This window comes from Bison bison, unplaced genomic scaffold (genome assembly GCF_000754665.1).
Source record: "Bison bison bison isolate TAMUID 2011002044 unplaced genomic scaffold, Bison_UMD1.0 scf7180017845702, whole genome shotgun sequence".
NCBI lineage: Eukaryota > Metazoa > Chordata > Mammalia > Artiodactyla > Bovidae > Bison > Bison bison.
Genome location: NW_011476275.1, coordinates 28,217 through 42,654, shown reverse-complemented (window position 1 = coordinate 42,654; position 14,438 = coordinate 28,217). Strand labels below are relative to the sequence as shown.

The 14,438-nt window shown below is 52.3% G+C and overlaps 1 protein-coding gene across 1 annotated transcript; it reads left to right on the top strand.

Annotated features, from left to right (window-relative positions):
* Positions 1-1,994: 1,994 nt before the first annotated feature.
* ZNF696 (zinc finger protein 696) lies at positions 1,995-10,113 on the top strand. The gene is made up of 4 exons (XM_010836800.1): positions 1,995-2,100; positions 3,826-4,196; positions 5,554-5,653; positions 8,155-10,113. Exons 1-4 carry the CDS (start codon positions 1,995-1,997, stop codon positions 9,225-9,227), a joined length of 1,650 nt encoding a protein of 549 aa, XP_010835102.1. The 3' UTR covers positions 9,228-10,113.
* The last annotated feature ends 4,325 nt before the right edge of the window (positions 10,114-14,438 follow it).

Sequence of the window (14,438 nt, the reverse complement as noted above, 5' to 3'; positions counted from 1 at the left end):
CGGCAAGGCGGCAGCGCCCTTTCACTCGCCGGGAGATCTGACAAATATGCTGTTGAAACGAGCTCCGTGGTCCCCCTGATGGCAGCCCTGAGAAAGGCCTAGACCAGAGGTCGGGCAATGGGGAAGAGCACTGCAGTACACACCCTTCAAGCGCCCAGTGGGCTTTGCATATGTGCGGACGACGAACTCTTTTCTTTACCCAAAATTTGCCGGCGCCGACGGTGCGGGGGGTGCGGAGGGGTGAGCCGCGAGGGGCGGGGACGCCGAATCGAACTCTAGCTGGAGCAACTCTTCACTGTATTTTGAGGTTTGTACTGTGTTTTCAGCCTCGTGGGTCCTTTTTGGTCATGGGGCTGGTCGAATAATGCAGGGCGTAGTCCCTGGCTTGGAGAACATAGTTGAGAAGTGGCGGCCGTGTCGGGAAGGTCATGTTTTCAGATAAGGCCCCTTGTCTGTCTCTTGGTGTCTGGTGGGAACGAAGGTTCTGGTGTGGGAGATAGGATTTGCGTGGTTGGAGTATTTCTTTTGGGAACAGTGGTCCTCCAAAATATTGCAGGTTTTCCCTTAGGATGTGTCTTGAATGCTATTTCTAGTTTTTAGGTCATCCTATTGAGATGTTTTCGTTTTTACGTGTGCTTTATGATTTGTAAAATGTTACACATAAATAGTGCAGTGCAGGATTGGGCATGTATTCAGTGTTTACTGATGCAGGAAATGCCTCAGACACAGGCTCCTGAGGATGGGCTGGTGGGAGACAGATGCAGGGAGCCCCGTTTGTTGGAGATTCTGGGAGAGTGTCCAGAGGGGCCCCCGGGGACAACGGGGAGTCCAGGGCTGGAAGAGTCTCGGGCTGCAGGTACTTTGGATCCCGGCGATGGTCCAGCTTCTGCCCTTTGGGCCACGTGGCTTATGTCTGTATTCTGCCCTCTGCCCTTGCATTCTGAAGCTGTTTCTGAGCCCAAAAAGACAACGTCTAGGCAGTTGGTGGGGCTTCAAACTACCTGTTCCCTCCCCTCCTGGCCTTTTGCTGCCCAGCTGCCTGTCAGAAAGCCTGTCCACTGTACTTGGCTCCTTCATCCCTCCCCCCGCACCATGGCAGGTCTGCAGGCTCCAGCACTCTGGGCAGTAAGAGGGAGCTGGAAAAGCCAGCGGGCTTCATTAACCTCTGTGTCCTGCACCTGCAGTGACCAGCAGCAGCGTTCCAGTAGTGCCTGTTCCACTGACTGGGCCCTGGAAGGCGGAAGGCGCAGAGCAAAGGTGCTGACCAGGTTTCTGTCTCTCTCGGTTGTTAATGTCAGAAGAGGTGATGGACCCAGGGCAGGGCTCTCCAAGGAGAGTGTGGCTGAGGGCAGGCAGGAGAGGGATTTGCACTGTTCCCCAGGGGATGTGAGTGGAGGAATAGACCCATGTGTGGTTGGGGCCACAGGCCAGGCTGAGTTCAACTCTCCCTGCCTTGGGCTGGCCCAGCCCTGGCAGCACTGAAGCCCCTCCACTCCTCTGGGCGCTGGCCAGCTCTCTGGGGCCCACAGCCTAGACATGGAAACCAGGTGGACCCCCTACCCACTCACAGAGCAAGTGACACTGGCTTGGGTAGCATGTGGGGTCAGGGGGTTGCTACTGGAACCCCAGGACTCTGGGTTTTCTGGTGGTCAGGGAGGTCTCTGTCCCCTGCCCACCTCTCATCTCTGCAGGCCCTTGTGGCATTGGGCTCCGACTGCTCAGGTCTGACATCATCTCAGCCCGGGCTGCAGAGGACACAGCCCTATATCCCCACAGCTGCTGCACAAACCCTAGAGAGTCAGGTCACAGGCCCATCCTGGGGAAGCTGGTGGTATTGGTTCCAGAATGATCTAAGAAAGAAAGGGCAGGGGCACGCCCCAGAAAGAAGGGGTCCCAAGCAGAAGCAAACAACAGGCCCCCTAGATGCACCCCTGATCCTGCTGGAGAAGAAAAGCCAGTGCACATCCCACGAGGAAGCCATCGCTAGAGCCCGAATGAGAAAGCTCGCTCTGGCACCTGGTTGTGGAAGCGACAGATACATGATGGGACCCCGTGGGGACGTCTGGAGGAGGATACCCTCTACCATCTGCGTCCTGGGACGTCAGCGTTGGCCTCTTTGGCGCCATCAGAAGGCAGACTCAGCGTGCAGTTTATGGTCTCCTTTGGGGCTTGCAGGGGAGACAGGCTTAATCCATTTCTACAAGCTCATCAACAAGCTCTGTTTGTCAGGACTTCACTTTTTTGATAAAACTTGACAAAGCACATTTTCCCTATTATATAAACAGAATATATTGTAGAGAATATGGGAAATGCAGAAAAGTAGAAAGAAATCACACTAGTTCACATCACATGGCAGAACCATACCTTTTAACTTTTTATATCTATACAAATTCTTTTTTCCCAACATCTTTTTAGGATGGATTGCATCCATTATGCCTCTTAGCTCCATAACCCTTTAGTGTGTGTTCCCTACACTCAGGGATGTTCTCTTACAGACCCACAGTGCAGGCACCAAGTCCGGGTAACTGGACACCAACACAACGCCCAGCCAAGTGGGGCCTCTCATCCTGTCCATGGTATATTCCCTTCAACCCAGCATCCAGCGGGGTCACATCTAGTCTCTGGTTGCCATGTGTCCTTAGGAATCTTCAGTGTGGAGCAGTTCCTCAGCCTTTCTTTTCTCCCCAGAGATGGTTTATTAGTTGCAGGGGAAACATGGTGTCCACAGTCAGAAAACCAGACAGGAGGGACCATGTGATCAAAATGATCTCTAGCCAGTGATGAGCTGGTGGATACCATGTCGCTACATGTGACACCCAGAGGACACATTGTTGCAGGATTCTAGCAGGAGAGGCATGACCTGTGTCCAGTGATGAGGGAGGGGAAGGGAATGGGCCAAAGCTCAGAGCGAGGCAGCAGCAAGCCGGGCAAGGTCAAGGACTGGTGACTGGTTTCACAGCTAGGGGAGCTGGAGGAAGAAGCACAACTGGAGAGGGGGTGAAGGCTGGGGGCCAGCGTTGGGCTGAGGGAGGGAAGGCCTGCTGTCAGCCGCCCACTGGGCCTGTGTGCTGAGTGGGCTGAGAGCGTGGGTGGCTGCCAGAACAGAGCAGAGGGGCAGTGCCAGGGGCCTGGGTAATTTCAAAGGCTCTGTGTGCTGTGGGGGTCCCAGAAGGTGTTAGGATGGGGTTGCTGAGGAGCAATACAGGAGCATCTAAAGGAAAGTGCCTGGAGCATGGAGAGACAGCCCAGTGCCGCGCTGGGCACAGGACATTCGCCACCCAGGCCCAAACCCGTGTCTGAGGCTGACGCTGGAAAGGTTTCTTGGCCGGGGTTCAACACAAGACCCTGTGTTGATCCATTCTGCACACAGGCCCACCGCATAGCCTATGGGGTTCAGAGAACAACCGCCCTCCAGACCTGAATCCTGCCCACAGGCTCTTGAGCCCGCAGGGGAGACCCCAGTCCTGGCCAGCACCTCCCCTCAGCGTAGGAGAGACGCCAGGAATGGACCGGCCAGGCTGTGACCCGGCTCGTGCAACCAGAGGAAACCGTAAGATAGCAAAGCCCTCAAGTGTGTGGTCGCTGCGGACCAGCGGGGAGGGACCAGCCTGGGACACAGGGCAGGAGGGAGAAGGGGGTCCACCTGCCAGGACCAGCCGCCCTGAGACTCCGGCGTCCTGCCCTCCGGCGTCCTGCCCTCGGCGGATCTCCGTGGGGAGGGCGGCCCAGGGGTCTCTCCGCCTCTGCCTGCCTCTTCCCCCGGGCGCTCCCCGCTTTCTCCACGAGCGCCGGTCTCCTCCGTCGGTGCCTTCGCCCACTGCGCAGTCAGCAAGGTCGCCATCCCGAGTGACGACCCCGGCCTCGGGCCCGGACCCGGTGGAGGCCACGGGGCCGGCGGGGAGGGCTCGCGCGGGAAGGGGAGGGCCCGGGAGGCCTCCCGGAGGTCTGCAGAGGAAAGCCCAGCAGGGGCGGGAGCGGTGAATGTGAAAGTGTACAGACAACCGCCGAGGGTCGTGCACGCGAGGCTAGGGAGCCCGGCCCGGACTCGCGCAGGCAGGTCAACGCCCCCCGCGGCTCCAGCTGCTGCCCGCGTCCCCCAGGGCAGCCGAGTGCCGGTCCTCCGGCGCCTAGAGCGTCACCGGAACTGCCTCTGCCACCTGGGAGGGCGCTTCTTCCCGCGAGCGGAGGGGCTCCGGGTGAGTGCGGGCGAGCCTGGGGCTCGGCGGGGAGAGCGCGGGGTGCGGACGCCCGGCCGCGCAGGGGCAGGAGACCGAGACAGGCCCGGGGGGCCGGGCCCCGGGATCCTTGTCTGTCCCCGGCTGTGCTTGTGAGAGGGCTCACGTCCCGGAGGAGACCGGAGGCGGCGGGCGGCTGTAACCTCGTCGGGGCCAGAGAGAGCCTCCCCCTCCCAGGGTGACGCCCCGGGACAGCCTCCATGCCCCAGGGTGACGCCCCGGGACAGCCTCGTCCGTCCCCTGAAGTGGACAGTCTGCCTGTAACGCCTTTGTAAATTGTTGAATTACCAGCAGTGCAATGCGCCTTGTCCTTTCCCAATGCTGCATGAAGGTGCTTGTTTCCCTAATTGTCTCAGTGCTCCTAAGGGGCCACTGCTTTTAAGCCTTTGCTACTTTTAGACTGAAACATATTTTAAATTTCATTTTTAATTGCCTACCACGTGGAACAATGTGGGACCTGTGTTTAAAATATATATATATTGGCTGCTTGTTTATTTTCTTCTCTGGTTACCTGCTCGTAACTTTTACTAGTTTTTCATGCTTTCTTATGTATATATAATGAGATATCTTGAGGCTATGAATCCTTATCTGTGTTGCAGGTATCTCTCCCGTTTGTTTGTTTGTTAATCTGTTTTTTATTCCAAATGTCCTGTGTTGTTAAGTCTGTTAGACTTCATCTTTGGTGTCACGCTTAGCAAAAGCATTCCTCAATTCAAAATTACACCATGCAGATCACTTTTTATTTTTTTGGTTTCATGTTTTTATATTCAGATCTTTTATCAAGAAAAAATTTAAATACAAAGAAATGTCTCCAGACATTTATGCAGGTGTGCGTGCTAGGTCTCTTTGCAACCCCATGGACCATAGCCTGCCAGGTTCCTCTGTCCATGGGATTCTCCAGGCAAGAATACTGGAGTGGGTTGCCATGCCCTCCTCCAGAGGAACTTCTCCAAGGATGGAACATGCGTCTTTTATGTCTCCTACCCTGGCAGATGGGTTCTTTACTGCTAGCACCAGCTGGAAAGCCCAAGGACTGCTTAAAGGCGCTGGTTCGTCCCTCGTGGATCTGAGACCACAGCAGGCAGCTGACAGGTGCTGCCTCATAGGTCTGGGCTCCTCATCTGCTGGGAGGCTGGGGTGAGGGGAGCTAGCGTGGCCTAGACAGAGTTCCCACTAGTTTCTGGGATGTCTGCTTATTCAGGACCTTGGTTTATAGTGAAGTGGTTCCTCCAGGGCAGGCTCTGAACCTCCCTTCACTGAAGGAGCTCTGACTTCCCCCCTGTCATTTTCTCCCCTTTTTCCTCTTTCTCCCTGGCAGGGGTCCCACTGTGGGCATTTCTGCAGGAAGCAGCAAACAGAGTCCAGCCTGGATCTCCAGACCACCACGGAGAGGGCTGCCCTGATGGACACATGCACAGGTGAGGGGGGTGGGGCGGCCCGGCCCAGAGGGCTGTCCTGGACTAAGGGATGTGGGGACAGCTTAGGAGTTGGAGCTTCCCCATCGATCTGCCTGGCGGCTGTGGAGATGTCACCGGACTCTGGCAGCTTCTGACACTCACAGTGCCCCACGTTCATGCCTTTGGGCTCCCTGCACCCCACCTCCTTTGCCTTCCAGGCCACTTTTTTTTCCATAATATTCGCTCGTTCAGCTGCACCGGGTCTTAGTTGTAGCACACAGGAACTTCGATCTTCCCTAAGACATGTGGAATCTTTAGCTGTGGCATGTGGGATCTAGTTCCCTGACCAAGGATCGAACCAGGCCCCCTGCATTGGGCGTGTGGAGTCTTTTCTCCTAGCCACACTCTGCAGCCCGCTCTCTCTGGAACCCCAACCTGGATACCTCTGAAAACAAGAATTTTGTTTTTCAAATTGTAGTTGACTTACAATGTTGTTAGTTTCAGGTGTACAGCAGAGTGATTCACTTATATGTATATTCTTTCTCATGTTTTTTCCCATTATATGGTATTGTAAGATATTGAATATAATTCCCTGTGTATACAGGAGGACCTTGTTTATCCATTGGGTTGCCCAAATAATTTGGGTTTTTGGTAAGATGTTACAGAAAAACTTGAATAAACTACTTGGCCAATCCCAGGTTTTTTTGTTTATATTGACTTCCTCTATTTTTTTTTTTTTTACCAATATTTTATATATAATAGTTTGTATCTGCTAATTCCAAACTCCTAATTTATGCCTACCCCCTTTGCTCCTTCTCCCTTTCCCCTTTGGTAATCATAAATTTGGTTTTGGTCTGTGAGTCTGTTTTGTAAATAAGTTCATTTGTATCAGTTTTTTGGATTCCACGTATAAGTGATATCATGTATCTGTCTCTGACTCACTTCCCCAGCAAGATAGCATCTAGGTCCATCCAGGTGCGGCAGATGGCATCATCTCCTGCTTTGTGGTTGAGTACTATTGCATTGTCTGTGTGCACCACACCTGTCATCTGGCGATGGACACTTAGGTTGTTTGCATGTCTTGATTGTGAACCCAGTGCTGCTGTGAACACTGGGTTGCGTGTATCCTTTTGAGTTTTCCCCAGATATATGTCAGAAGTGGGATTTCTGGATCATATGGTAATTCTGTTTTTGGTTTTTAAAGGAACCTCCATACTGTTTTCCAAAATGTCTGCACCGGTTTACATTCCCACCAACAGTGTATGAGCCCCTTTCTCTACCCCCTCTCCAGCATGTTATTTGTAAACTTTTTAGTGATGGTCATTTTGACCAGTGTAAGGTCTTTCCTGTTGTTTTGGTTTGTATTTCTCTAATAATTACCAGTGTTGAGCATCTTTTCATGTGCCTGTTGGGCATCTGTGTGTCTTCTTTGGAGAAATGTCTATTTAGGTCTTCGGCCCATTTTTTGATTGAGCTGGTTTTTTGTAAATGAGTTGGATGAGCTGTTTGTATATTTTGTAAGTCCTTGTCAGTCACAACACTTGCAAATATTTTCTCCCATTTCTGTAGCTTGTTTTGATTATGGTTTCCTTTGCTGTGCAAAAGTTTGTAAGTTTGATTAGGTCCCATTTGTTTTTGCTTTCATTTCTTCTGCTTTGGGAGACTGACGTAACGAAACATTGCTATGGTTTATGTCAGAATGTTTTGCCTGTGGTCTCCTCTAGGAGTTTTACGGTATCACATCTTGTATCTAAGCCTTTAGGCCGTTTTGGGTTTATTTTCGTGTATGGTGTTAGAGAATGTTCTGAACTGCGTTGGTTTACATGCAGCTGCCCAGCTTTCTCGGCACCGCCCTATGGCTGCTCTGTGATGGAGGCTTCTCTGCTGGAGGTGGCCTGTGGCTCTGGGGCATTGAGCAGCCTCCCTGGCTTTCCCCACTTGGTACCAGTGTGACCAAGAGTGGGGTCGAGCTGCTCACCACCTCAAAAGCCAATAGAGGCAAGGGTGACAGAAAGGAAAATTTGCTTTATTTTGGATGCCAGCAACCTTGAGTTGGGAGGTGGGGGCAGTCAAGGCCACAGTGTTGTCTCAGGGAGTCCAGGATCTGAGAAAGAGGCTGGATCCCAGCATGTGCCATCCGCACTGCTTACCCCTGCATCCCCGGACCTCTGCTTTGTTTCCTCCTGCTCTGCTGCCAACTGCTCTCTCGGCTCCAGTCCATATGGCCAAACCAGGGAGTTACCAGAGCCTGACTGAGGGTCTGTCCCCAGGCCTGAGACCGGGCAGACTGAGATTAGAGGCTTGGGCTTTTCTGGAGTCTCAGGAAAGGACACGGACCACCCTCCCCCAGTCCCTCATCCATCCTGAGACAACAGGGGTTAGAGGTGGAGAACTGGGCAAGATGAGGACAGGCAGGATAACAGGCTTGCTGTCAGCTCTGTCAGCACACAGCTCTCCAGCACCACCTCTGTGTCCTTAGCTGAGTTCTCTTCTGAGTTGTGTATCTCTGCCCTCTTTTCCAGCTTTCCAGGCATCGAAAGGAAGCCACCAGGCTTCCTGCTGTGCAGCTTCAGCAGCTGAGCACAGGGCTCAGAGTGCAGAGCTGATGCCTCGGCAGGTGGCCCTGAAAGAAGGGGGCCATGGAGAGGCCACGCCAGGACTGTTACAGGGTCCTTCCCAGACACTGGGGCTTCCGGACCCTTGTGGGAATGAGGAAGCTGCAGAGAGACCCAGAGGTTCCCCTCGGAGACATGAGGTTCATGAGGACAGAGTGTCCAGGTCAGAGGTCACTCTGAACACAGCGTCTGCAGTTGATGGGAGAGGCCCCTGGAAAGGGCGGCCTTACCGATGCAGCACCTGTGACAGGAGCTTCAAATGCTATTCAGATGTGGTGAAGCACCAGAGCATTCACTCTGGGGAGAAGCCCTACGAGTGCAGTGACTGCGGGAAAGCCTTCATCCACAGCTCCCATGTCGTCAGGCACCAGCGCATTCACAATGGGGAGAAGCCTTACCTCTGTAAGGAGTGTGGGAAAGCCTTCAGCCAGAGCTTCAACCTCATCAGACACCAGAGGATCCACACAGGAGAGAGGCCGTATGAATGTGCTGAGTGCGGCAAGTGCTTCAGTCAGAGGTCAGACGCTACGAAGCACCAGAGGATCCACACAGGGGAGCGGCTCTACGGGTGCAGCGAGTGCGGGAAAACCTTCATCCATAGCTCAAACGTCGTCCGGCACCGAAGGATCCACCACAGAGAGAACCCCTACGAATGCAGAGACTGTGGGAAAGCCTTCAGCCAGAGCTCCAACCTCATTCAGCACCAGCGAGTCCACACGGGGGAGAAGCCCTATGCCTGCCAGGAGTGCGGGCGCGCCTTCAGCCGCAGCTCCTTCCTCAGTGAGCACCGGCGCATCCACACTGGGGAGAAGCCCTATGAGTGCGGCGAGTGCGGCCGCTCCTTCAGGGCCCTGTCGGGCTTCTTCCGGCACCAGAGGATCCACACTGGGGAGAAGCCCTTCCGCTGTGCGCAGTGTGGCAGGGCCTTCCGCCTGAGCTTTCACCTTATCCAGCACCAGCGAGTTCATGGCACAGAGTGAACCTGCTGTGGTGTGAACGTAGAGTAAAAGTTGAGTAAACAAGGCTGGAGGGTGGGTAGCACGCCCTTCAGTCTTTGCCAGCACCCTGAGGCTCGTGTGCTGTGCTCCGCGGGCCACAGGAAGATAACACTGTTTTGTGGTCTGTGAGCTGCCCGTGGACACCCGAAGTCTACCACTGCCTCCGGGAGCAGCAGAAAGGAAAGAGGCTAGGGAAGGAGACTTGATGCTGACATGTGCCTCTGAAGCTGCTGTACTTCATTTTCACAGCACTGGGGTTTCCTGGAATATACTTTACATGTGGTGCAATGCCCAGCTCTTAAGTGTTTGGTTATATAACAAATACAACCTGTTCTAACCTTTATGACTACCACACTATCAAGATGCTGACTATTTCCATCAACCCAGAAAGACTCCTCGGGCCCCTCATCCTTAAAAGCAACCAACAGTGTTGTTTTTTCACTGTAGTTTTGCTTGTTCTGAAATGTTACGTAAATAGTGATATAATTTATACTCTTTATGTATTTTTCCCTGTGCTTAAGTTTTGAGGTTTATCCGTGCATCAGAAGTTTGTTTTTGTTTTTTTTGCGTTCATAGCACTTTTGAAAAGTGGTCACTGTTCATAATCTAATACCTCAGACGTCACGATACAGCAGCTTTACAGACACCTGTAAATGTTACTCGCCAGATAGGAAGGGAGAGGTGTCTTTGTTGGGGATGCTACTCTGAGTATCATAAAACTCTGCCATAACAAACTGAGTGAGGTCATGTTACTAAAAGCTGACTGTAATGTAACCTGGCCACAAGTCCTGGGGGTCCAGCTGCAGGACCCAAATCTGTAGTGGCCAGGCTGTGGTTTGTTGCCCCTTCAACAAACCCATGAAGTTCCCTTCATGGGAACTGTCTGCTCTAGATTAACTCCTGACTGAATTATGTGGGTCCTGTAGCTGGCTGGGATTTCCAAAACAGTGGTTCAACTCGAGGGCTTCTGTTGGTACCTGTTTGTTTTATGGTGTCCGCTCAGGTGACAGGGCTGTGGAGCCTGTAGGGGCAGAGGTGCTCTCAGAGTGGATTCAGTGGCTCCACAGCACTGGGTTGCCGGCTCCTGGGCCAAAGTGAGGTGGAAAGCCGAGCCTGGGACTCCCATGCAGAGCCAAGACCCGGGTTTGTGCTACCTCCCAGTTATAACAGCGCTCTAGAGGAAAGCTTGCCCTGCTTAGACTCTGGTGGCCCTGGATCACGAAGTCAAAGCAATGAATTTAAAGAAGTCACCAAGCACACAGGACAGCATCTCACTGACTGAGGGTTAGCAAAACCAGCAAAGAACAGATACAGACCACAAAGAACTGCAGATTATTGAAACTACCAGATAATGCAGGCGAGAGAACAGTTATGTGTGAATGTTTAAAGAAAATAAGACCTCTTCCCGCTAAAACCTGGAACAAGACAAGGATGCCCACTGTCACCATTTCTATTGTACATAGTACTGGAAGTCCTAGCCACAGCAGTCAGACAAGAAAAAGAAAACATATTGCAACTGGAAGATAAGAAGGAAAATTACCATTATATGCAGATGACATGATACTGTATATGCAAAGCCCTGAAGAGTCCACACAGAAACACTAGAACTGATAAAGTGAACAGAGTGACAGGATACAATGTTAACATACAGAAACCTGTTGCATTTCTTTACACTAACAATGAAATACTGGAAAGGTGTTCATGTACTGTTGAAGCCTGGCTTGGAGAATTTTCAGCTTTACTTTGCTATTGTGTGAGATGAGGGCAATTGTGCGGTAGTTTGAGCCCCAGCAAGACGCTGGCAGGCGCTAGAGCAGTGGCTGCGCAGCTGGAGCGACTGTGAGGAGATACTCCACATCCAAGGGCACAGGAGAAGCCCCAGCAAGATGGTAGGAGAGGCGAAATCGTGTCTAGAATCAAACCCCATACCCGCCAGAGACGCTCAGAAGGCTCAAACAAACCTTGTATACACCAGGACCCAGCGACCCCACAGAGACTGAGCCAGAACTGTTTGAGTGTCTCCTGAGGAGTTCTGGGTCAGCAGTGGGCTGCCACGGGGGCAGGGGCCTCTGGGTGCAGTATACCTGGGTGTGGCATAAGCCCTCTTGAAAGAGGTCCCCATTAACCCCACCATAGAGCCGCTGGAATTTACACAGGACTGGGGAAACAGACTCTTAGAGGGCACCGTCAGAACCTTCTGCACCAGGACCCAGGAGAAAGGAGCAGTGACCCCAAAGAGACTGACTCAGACTTGCCCATGAGTGTCCAGGAGTCTCCGGCAGAGGCGTGGGTGGGCGGTGGCCTGCTGCAGGGTCAGGGGCACTGAGTGCAGCAGTGCATGCATGGGACCTTTGGAAGGAGGTCGCCATTATCTTCATTACCCCCACCATAGTTTGGCCTCAGGTCATATAACAGGGAGGAAGCACAGGGCCAACCCATCAACAGAAAATCGGATTAAAGATTTACTGAGCATAGCCCCGCCCACCAAAACAAGACCCAGTTTCCCCCCTCAGTCAGTCTCTCCCATCAGGAAGCTTCCATTAGAGGAGAGAATGTTTAAATTGTTATCTATATCCTGGAAGTTCCAGCCATTCTCAAGACCCAGAATCATCACCTTCAATGTTTAAGCCCAAGTAGACAACAGCCAGGGGCTTGCCAGGTGGCGTGATGGTGAAGAGTGCACCTGCCAGCAGGAGATGTGGGTTCAATCCCTGGGTGGGAAGATCCCCTGGAGAAGGAAATGGCAACCCACTCCAGTATTCTTGCCTGAAGAATTCCATGGACAGAGGAGCCAGGCGAGGTACTGTCTGCCATGAGGTCGCAAAGAGTCAGACACGACTGAGTAGCTGAGCACGAAGACAATGGCCAGCATGTCGTGCCAGCCTGCAGCTGACACTGGAGGGCCCAACCACTTGGATGGGCTTCCACGACTTCCGGTGGCCCCATGCAACCATCACAGTAACGCGACTCGGCACTTTAAACAAGTTCACAGACTCAGGGAATGTAACAACATGAAGCAGAGTGAACAGAGAGAGACCCACACCTGGACACAAACACAATGAAAGCACAGACCAACAAGATGAAGACCTCGAGGAGCCAGAGAAAGACTCAGTCACACCATCAGCCCACTGCTCAAGACAACAGGAAGAGGCAGGAGACAGCGGGCCATGTCCTCAGAGCACTGAGAGAACACCTGTCCTAGAACTGGCTCCCAGCAGAACTACTTCTTTTAGATAAGGTGAAAACATGTATAAGGTGAGTAAAAACTCTGAGTTCATTATTAAGCAGTTTTCACTGGAAGGACTTCTAACTAAAGTTCCTACTAGAGAAAGAAGAACAATGATTTCCAAATGATGGCCTTCAATACCAGATGAATGGCTGATGTGACTGAAGAGCCACACTGTGTGAGGACGCACGCTGGGCCCTTCACAAGAGCACAGGGGCCAAAGGGACCCTCAGGCCCTAAAAGCCTCCTCTGTTGGGAAGAGCTGTAACACACTCCTCGAACACGACTGCAGTGACTTAGCAGCAGCAGCAGCAGAGTAGTTTAATGTAATTACTAAATATAAACAGTGTATATGTTTCCAATTAAAGAAAAAATGCAACTTAAAATCAATAAAAACTTACTATATCAACTGAAAAATAGAAGAAAGATCTGAAGATAAAACTGATTGATCAGAGCAAGATGGCAGAAACCACCCAAAAAGGTTCATAATCACAGTAAACCTGACAAGACCAACGTCCAGTTGAAACAGGAAGGTTGGTGGGAGGAGCCTGTAACCCAGAACAGCAGCACCTGTGAAGACAACATAGGCAGAGGCAGGGGTCCACCGAGGGGCCTCGGGAGGTGAGATGCCCACCCATTTGCTGTGTGAAATGCCGGAGGGGCTCTGGGGCTGGAGACAGCAGGTCTGCAGGGTTCTCACTGGAGAACAGGAACCATCTCGGACAAAAGACAAAGTCCTGCCGTCAGCACCAACCTCACGGGCAACCGCACTCAGCTGCTCCAGAGGCCGCAAGGCCCCTGTGCTCAGAACACCTGCCTCGTCTCCACGGGTGGACGACCAGCACCAGTGACCGAGGAGGTTCTCAATGTGCATACAAATTCAAAGCAAAGAGAAGGGACCTTTTGCAAACGCAAAGGAAACAGAGAGTGCAAGACGTGTAGAAAAGGTGAGCAAAGCGGGAGTCAGTACTCCTAAGGAGATAAGCAAGGAACTGTGTCCACTGAAAGAGAACAGCATGGGGCTGCCCTGGAGGTCCAGTGGTGAGGACTCCACTGCAGGGGGCACAGGTTTGATTCCTGGCCAGGGAACTAAGATCTTGCATCTCATGCAGTACAGTCCCCACCAAAAGAGAACAGAATAGTATTTTTAAAGGGACAGTTTAAAAGAAAACAAATCTTAGAAACTACATGTGGTAACCAAAATTAAAAACAAAGAAGATTGAAAGGTTGAGAGATAAAGTTGAGAAAATCTTTTTAAAGGAATAAAAAGACAAGGAGCTGGACAAGATAGAAAGATTATAACTAACAGGAGTCCTGGAGGCTGGGCTTCCCAGGTGGCCAGTGGTAAAGAATCTGCCATACGCAGAAGACGTGGGTTCAATCCCTGGGTCAGGAAGATCCCATGGAGAAGGAAATGGCAGCCCATTCCAGTGTTCTTGCCTGGAAAATTCCAGGGACAGAGGAGCCTGGCAAGCTACAGTCTGCCATGGGTTGCAAACGGTCAGACACGACTGAGTGACTGAGCATGCAGGAATGGGGACGGTAGGAGAAACCAAAACAGTGGGAATGAAGTTATCAGGGAAACAATCTTAATTTTTTCCTCAGAACCGAGAGACACGAAACACCAAGGCGATAGCAGCTCCCAGTGCCCGCCACAAGCAGCAAAGGAAGACACACGGAGGTTCCGAGTGGAGAGAAGACAGATCGGTGAGCAGACTGCACGGAGCCTCTGCAGTGCCTGGAGGCCAGGGACAGCCGTGCAGCGCTCCGACAGCCGCAACCGGAGGCGCTTCCCCACCTGCAGGCTCACACACGTAGTCGGGAGTCCAGGACGCGGCCACAGTGTCTCCCAACAGGCAGACTCATGCCCTTTTTTCCACTGCTGTTGATGAAGTTATTTGCAGGAGGCTACAAAAACAAGATCCCAGACATGGGGGCGGGGAGGGGAGATGGGAAGCGGGGGGAGG